We start from the raw sequence: 7,041 nt of genomic DNA, 5'->3' as shown, positions 1-7,041 counted from the left end.
TTCAAAACATTACATAGTTCTTGATATATCATATTTCACATTTTGATTCAAGTGGGTTATGAACTCCCATTTTTACCCCGTATACAGATTGCAGAATCACATTGGTTACAGAATTGTCTGTTCTTGACATAGAAATTGCTGCTCTATAGAGCTGGGGTTTAGCTCAGTAGCAGAGGGCATGCTTAGCAAGTGTGAAGCCCTGGGTTTGATCCCCAGAATGGGGTGGGGGTGGGGAAGGTACCTGCTTTGAGGAGTGAGGACTATGTGGTCAGATCAGGGCAAGAAAGGCTGTGCCCTTGACCCCTTGTGGAGACCCACAAGAGCCCTCTTAGCATCTGAAAGCTTTGGAGAGGCCAGCTGTAGAAATGATGGATTCCACTTTGTCTAACCAGAGTTTCCCAGGAACCTGGGAAAGCATTTTTCTTCTCAGGAGTGACAAACCCAGTCCCCCCTGGAGCTTGCTGTGGGATCCCTGGGCTGCTGCCCTCTGGAAGTCATTCCTCCTCATCCCTCTAATGCACAGGCTTCAAAGCCAGGCCACAGGCTTGTGTACCTTGGCTCCTGTCCTCTTTCATAAAAACAAATTAATTGCTGACATTTGAAGAGATGAGATTGCATAGAAAAGTAACCTGAATTTCTAGCTCTTCCTGCAAAACTGGAAGATCTGGCCAAAAGGGACTGGAACTGTAGGTGGGCAAGGTGCTCACGGGTGGATTCGCTGCAGTCCACCCCATACCTTCCCGGACTGCCCCGTTTTATTAACTGATCTTCTTTAGCCCCGACGTGGCCTGCAGTAACTTTTGTTTGAAGTCCATGGAGACAGAACGTGGAGAATGATTGATTGCTAAGCCATGGTGGGGCGGGGGATACAGGGAGGAACCAGGGAAGGATCTGGAGGGAGATGCCAGGAAGTTTGCTCAGTCTGCTCGGAGTGTGGGGTCCAGGGGGTTGGACCTCGGGGCGTGGGCCTCAGTGCGAATGCCTGCCTTCGAGGAGGGGAAGAGGTGACATGGATGTGTGTCCTTCTCCCCTGCAGATGTTTATCATTGACAAGGTGGACGGGGACCTGTGCCAGCTAAACAAGTTCTCCATCACTGGCTCCACTTATGCTCCCGAGGGAGAGGTGTAAGTCACCAGGAGTCCCCAGCGCCCCTGTCTGCCCCCACCTCAGTTCTTGCCCTCCTCTCTCTCTTCCCTTCCTTTCCCTCCCGTTCTCCCTCCCAGCCCATCTCTGATCTCCAAGTTCACTGCCATCTCCCTGAGCCCTGCTCTCTGCGTCTCACTCCGGGTTCTTCTCCACTGTCTCCCTCCCTCCTTCCTCCCCACCCTGCTGCCAGCATGAAGAACGATAAGCCAATCCGGTCAGGGCAGTATGATGGGTTGGTGGAGCTGGCCACCATCTGTGCCCTCTGCAATGACTCATCCTTGGACTTTAATGAGGTAACCTCCCCACCCCCAAAGCGGCCCCTTCTTCCCTTCCAGCTGGCTCGGAGTCTGGGCCTCCTGAGCAGGCCCAGAGGGAGGGTCACAGGAAGGGGCAGGGAGCTGAGGCCACTGCCCCAGGGTTCGAGGGAAAGGCGTTCTTGGCTCCCTTCTCACTCCGTCCAAGTGGAAGGTGGGTGTGATGGTGGGGGCCAGGGCACCCACTTCCTCTTCCTCTTCTGCCCACCTCAGACCAAAGGTGTCTATGAGAAGGTGGGGGAGGCCACGGAGACGGCGCTCACCACGCTGGTGGAGAAGATGAACGTGTTCAACACGGACGTGAGAAGCCTCTCCAAGGTGGAGAGGGCCAATGCCTGCAACTCAGTGAGTCTGGACACCCCTCCCTGGGCCTTCGCTTCATGTCACACAGCCCCGAGCAGCCCCGGGCCAGGCACCCCGTGCTGGGACCCCAACTCTCGCAGGTGGACCTGCTGCTCTTCAGGGGAACCCACTGTCCCTGCAGTTAAATGGGTTTTTCTTCTGCCTGGCCACAGTGCCCTGGAAGGTCACTTCTTACAGTCATGTCCCAAGCTGAAATGGACAGAGGTGGATACAGACACCACATGGCCCATCCTGGCCAGCCCCCATTTCAACCCTGATCCCTTTGTCTCTAGGAGCACACTCGTCCCATCAGATCTCAGGTCCTGATTTAGAACTGGGCATATGTGGCCATTGCACCTACAGGCCAGGACCATCCTTGTCCAGATGACCAAGGCCAATTCCGTTACACTCACTCGGAGCTCTTGCTATTAATATTGGCTGAATTTCCATATTGAGTCTCTTGAGGTGTTATTTTCCTACATCTCTCTCTCTCTTTTGTACCAGGGACTGAACCCAGGGACCAGTGAGCCACATCCCCAGCCCTTTTTTGACTTTTATTTAGAGATCGGGTCTTGCTGAGTTATTTGGTGCCTCACTAAGTTGCTGAGGCTGGCTTTGAACTCGTGATCCTCCTGCCTCAGCCTCCTGAGCTGCTGGGATTACTGGCATGTGCCATTGCACACAGCTTCCTACATTTCTTCTGCCATTTCTTCATGAGGTGCTGGAAACTGAACCCGGGAACCTGAGCATCCTAGGCAAAGTTCCCCGCCATGTGCAAAATCTCATTGCCATTTTATTTAATCTAATTTTTTAAAAAAGTAAAAACAATCTAGGTCTATTGAAGATGATGATGATGATGATGATTTGGTACATGGGATGGAACCCAGGCATGCTCTGTCACTGAGTTATTCTCCCAGCCCTCATGTTTTGAGTCAGGGTCTCACTAAGTCACCCAGGCTGGCCTTGAACTTGTGATCCCCATCTCAGTCTCCCAAGTCACTAGGATTACTGGCGTACAACACACACCCAGCCAGGGAAGCTTAATTTTAAAGATTTACAAATGATGATATAAATTCATTTTTACTTCATTTTTTGTTATTTTGACTTTTCTCTTATTTTTGGAGAGGTAGCCATGTGTATTTGGTAAAAAAAAGGCTTTCATTCATTTTTTTAAATTAAATATTTATTTTTTAGTTGTAGTTGGACACAAAACCTTTATTTTGCTTATTTATTTTTATGTGGTACTGAGGATCAAACCCAGGGCCTCGCACGTTCTACGCAACCGCTCTACCGCTGAGCCCCAGCCCCAGCCCCCTTTCACTCATTTTTGAGGAGTGCTTTTTTCTGCATGTCAGGTATGAGGCCTAACCAACAATACATGCAATTATTTACATTTGAATTAATTAAAATTAAACAAAGATGAAAATGCAGTTTTTCAGCCACATTGACCTCATTCCCAGTGCTCAGTGGCCATGGCTCACCTGCTTGAACAGTGCGGACTGCCGATCTCTGTCACCTCTCAGAGTCCTGTTGGACCATACCACACAAGACCATCTTGTTTCTGTTGTGCTTTAAACCAGTCACTGTAACACTGTGGCAGCATTAGCCTTGGAATTCTTTCCATTTGTACTTCAGGTATCAGCCTTAGCATTAGTCTGGGGGTCCACTGTGACCTCCAAACCCTTTTTAACTGTGTTAAGGGGCCTGGTCTCCTCTTTCCCAGGTGATCCGCCAGCTGATGAAGAAGGAATTCACCCTGGAGTTCTCCCGGGACAGAAAGTCCATGTCTGTCTACTGCTCACCGGCCAAGTCTTCCCGGGCTGCTGTGGGCAACAAGATGTTCGTCAAGGTCAGAAATTGGAATGTATTCCCACCCCTCTCCTTCTAATCCTGCCCCCTCTCCTGTGCCCAACCCCTCTCACTGTGTCCTGGCGGGCAGGCAGTGGTCTCTGAACGCTGTTCTGGTCTCCTAGGGTGCCCCTGAGGGCGTCATTGACCGCTGTAACTATGTGCGAGTTGGCACCACCCGGGTGCCCCTGACTGGCCCCGTGAAGGAGAAGATCATGTCGGTCATCAAGGAGTGGGGCACTGGCCGGGACACCCTGCGCTGCCTGGCCCTGGCCACCCGGGATACCCCTCCCAAGAAAGAGGAGATGATCCTAGATGATTCTTCCAGGTTCATGGAGTATGAGGTGAGTGGGGGAAGGCTCCGTTGTCCTAGACGTCACCAAGAGGCTGATTTCCCACTGCCTGCCTCCCTGCACCCTCTCATCTCAAACCGGTGGCTCTGTACGGGTCACGAAATCACAGGACACTAGTCTTCAAAAGAGCCCTAGAAAGCATCCAGTCCAGTGCTGCTCTATTTTATTGACCTGTGGTGCTGGGGATGGAACCGGGGCCTTACACATGCTAAGAACATACCGTGGCTGAGCTGCTCCCCAGCCTCCTGGGCTACGTTAAGTGTGACCAGTGGATGGTCTGCGACCAGGGGAGGGAGGCTCTCGCCCCAGGGGGGGAATCAGTGTCACTGCATGGAGGGGCTTGCTCATGGGCCTTCCATAACCAGGATGTCTCAAGGTGGGCATGAGCATTCTGGTGTAGGCCCCGTATTAGTCGTGGACTCTGAATGGCACCAAAAGCCCACTGCCTTCGTTTCACGGAGGGAGACTGAGGCCTGGCAGGTCACAGGGATGTGCTGGAAGTTGTGGGTCAAGAGGTGGCCCTGCTGATAGCAGAAGCCACTTGCTCTTACCTCTAGCATGTATTCTGTGAAGGGCACAGGGTGGCACTGTGGCTGGCCTGGCACTGCGAGGACCCGCAGGGACATGTAGGAATGAGAAATGTTTCTTGTCCCTGCTGAGGTCCAACACCAGGGCCTCCTCAAATTTTCCCCCCGCCTGGCTCGTGTCCGAGTCCCTCCCTGACCGCCGTCCGCTCTTTCCCAGACGGACCTGACGTTTGTGGGGGTGGTGGGCATGTTGGACCCGCCCCGCAAGGAGGTCACAGGCTCCATCCAGCTGTGCCGCGACGCCGGGATCCGTGTGATCATGATCACCGGAGACAACAAGGGCACGGCCATTGCCATCTGCCGACGGATCGGCATCTTCTCGGAGAGTGAGCAGGTGACGGACCGTGCCTACACGGGGCGCGAGTTCGACGACCTGCCCCTGGCTGAGCAGCGGGAAGCCTGCCGTCGCGCCTGCTGCTTCGCCCGCGTGGAGCCCTCCCACAAGTCCAAGATCGTGGAGTACCTGCAGTCCTACGACGAGATCACAGCCATGGTGAGGGCCCCGAGTGCCCAAGGAGTCCGGCGCATGGGCGGGAGGACCCAGGCTCTGGGGGGAGAACCTCAAGGAGGGGTGTGGAAGGGGCCCTGAGCCCCCCTCTTTCTCCCCTCAGACAGGGGACGGTGTCAATGACGCCCCTGCCCTGAAGAAGGCCGAGATCGGCATCGCCATGGGCTCTGGCACGGCGGTGGCCAAGACGGCCTCTGAGATGGTGCTGGCCGACGACAACTTCTCCACCATCGTGGCGGCCGTGGAGGAGGGCCGCGCCATCTACAACAACATGAAGCAGTTCATCCGCTACCTCATCTCCTCCAACGTGGGCGAGGTGGTCTGGTGAGCGCCAGGGCCCGGTGGCGGGGCGGGTGGCGGGGCCTGGACAGGTGTGTGACCACCTCCTTCTGGCAGCATCTTCCTGACGGCCGCCCTGGGGCTGCCTGAGGCCCTGATCCCCGTGCAGCTGCTGTGGGTGAACCTAGTGACCGACGGGCTCCCGGCCACGGCCCTGGGCTTCAACCCCCCAGACCTGGACATCATGGACCGGCCCCCCCGGAGCCCCAAGGAGCCCCTCATCAGCGGGTGGCTCTTCTTCCGCTACATGGCCATCGGGGGTAAGCAGGATGGGGCCCCACCGTCCTTCCCAGCCCTTGGGACTGACCCCCTCCTCAGGACACCAGCTGCCCCAGTGCAGGCCCCCAGTCGGTCCTCTCCCTCACCCAGCTGTTACCAGTCTGGAAGGCCCTCCCGCACTGGCCACCTCCTGGCCCTGACCCCTCCCCATCTTCCCACACAGGCTACGTGGGTGCAGCCACTGTGGGAGCAGCTGCCTGGTGGTTCCTGTATGCAGACGACGGGCCTCATGTCACCTACAACCAGCTGGTAAGAGGGGACAGAGAGCTGGGCCCTAGGAGGGTGGTGTAGAGGCCTCCACGGGACCTCAGGCTCCTGTCCCCTCCTCTGCAGACCCACTTCATGCAGTGCACGGAGCACAACCCTGACTTTGATGGCCTCGACTGTGAGGTCTTTGAGGCCCCCGAGCCCATGACCATGGCCTTGTCCGTGCTGGTCACCATCGAGATGTGCAACGCTCTCAACAGGTAGGGCCTCCTGCCCGCCCCAGTGCCATGTGGGGCCAGCGCCTGGGCCTCCACCCCCTGCCCTCCTCTCCTCACGGTCTCTCTCTGTGTCCCCCTCTGTGGCTCCGCTCGGCCCTTGCTGCAGCCTGTCTGAGAATCAGTCCCTGCTGCGGATGCCGCCCTGGGTGAACATCTGGCTGCTGGGCTCCATCTGCCTGTCCATGTCCCTCCACTTCCTCATCCTCTATGTTGACCCTCTGCCGGTGAGCCCCCTTCTGCCACCTGTCCCCCAGCCCCGGGGAGCCCACACAGGGCCTGTGGCTACTTGCACTAGAGGTGCTGACGAGGAGAAGGTGGGACTGGCCGAGATGGTGCCTGGCCCCCTGCTCCCTCTCCACCTCCTCCCAAGAGGACACCTGCTTTCCTCACGGCTGCCGTCCCCACCCCCAGATGATCTTCAAGCTGAAGGCCCTGGACGTCACCCAGTGGCTCATGGTCTTCAAGATCTCCCTTCCGGTCATCGGGCTGGACGAAATCCTCAAGTTCATTGCTCGGAACTACCTAGAGGGTAAGGAGCGCCCCTCCTCTGGCCCCGGGAGCCCCAGGCCCTGAGCGCACCCCTTGCCCTCTGCGCGGCGAAGCGCGCCCGCCCCGCCCTCTTCCTTTGCAGGTGGTAAGTTCTCTGTGGCCCTGGTAGGACCAGTGTCCCCAGGCAGGGGCGCCCAGGCCCCTTCTCTACTCCAGCCGCTCCAGGCAGGGTCACTCTCCTGGGTGGCCCCCAGCCTGCTCAGCCCTCTTGGCCCGCAGGCCACCTCCCTCCTTGACACCAGCTCTCTCTGTCCTCTTGGCCATAGGATAACCCTGTCTCTTATACACAT

At 56.6% G+C, this 7,041-nt stretch overlaps 1 protein-coding gene across 1 annotated transcript in view; it reads left to right on the top strand.

Annotated features, from left to right (window-relative positions):
* The window catches only part of Atp2a1 (ATPase sarcoplasmic/endoplasmic reticulum Ca2+ transporting 1), a 20,332-nt gene that overhangs the window by 12,420 nt on the left and 871 nt on the right, over window positions 1-7,041 (top strand). Inside the window, exons 10-21 of the mRNA XM_015491209.2 lie at window positions 1,037-1,125; window positions 1,338-1,440; window positions 1,675-1,806; window positions 3,527-3,652; window positions 3,777-3,995; window positions 4,749-5,084; window positions 5,203-5,423; window positions 5,496-5,698; window positions 5,881-5,966; window positions 6,051-6,184; window positions 6,309-6,426; window positions 6,614-6,731. Of these exons, the coding sequence (XP_015346695.2) occupies window positions 1,037-1,125; window positions 1,338-1,440; window positions 1,675-1,806; window positions 3,527-3,652; window positions 3,777-3,995; window positions 4,749-5,084; window positions 5,203-5,423; window positions 5,496-5,698; window positions 5,881-5,966; window positions 6,051-6,184; window positions 6,309-6,426; window positions 6,614-6,731 (1,885 nt within the window). The remainder of the gene's footprint in view (window positions 1-1,036; window positions 1,126-1,337; window positions 1,441-1,674; window positions 1,807-3,526; window positions 3,653-3,776; window positions 3,996-4,748; window positions 5,085-5,202; window positions 5,424-5,495; window positions 5,699-5,880; window positions 5,967-6,050; window positions 6,185-6,308; window positions 6,427-6,613; window positions 6,732-7,041) is intronic.

Source organism: Marmota marmota, unplaced genomic scaffold, assembly GCF_001458135.2.
Source record: "Marmota marmota marmota unplaced genomic scaffold, marMar, whole genome shotgun sequence".
Taxonomy (NCBI): domain Eukaryota; kingdom Metazoa; phylum Chordata; class Mammalia; order Rodentia; family Sciuridae; genus Marmota; species Marmota marmota.
Note: the sequence above shows the minus strand (reverse complement) of the source record. Positions and strands in the feature narration are given on the sequence as shown.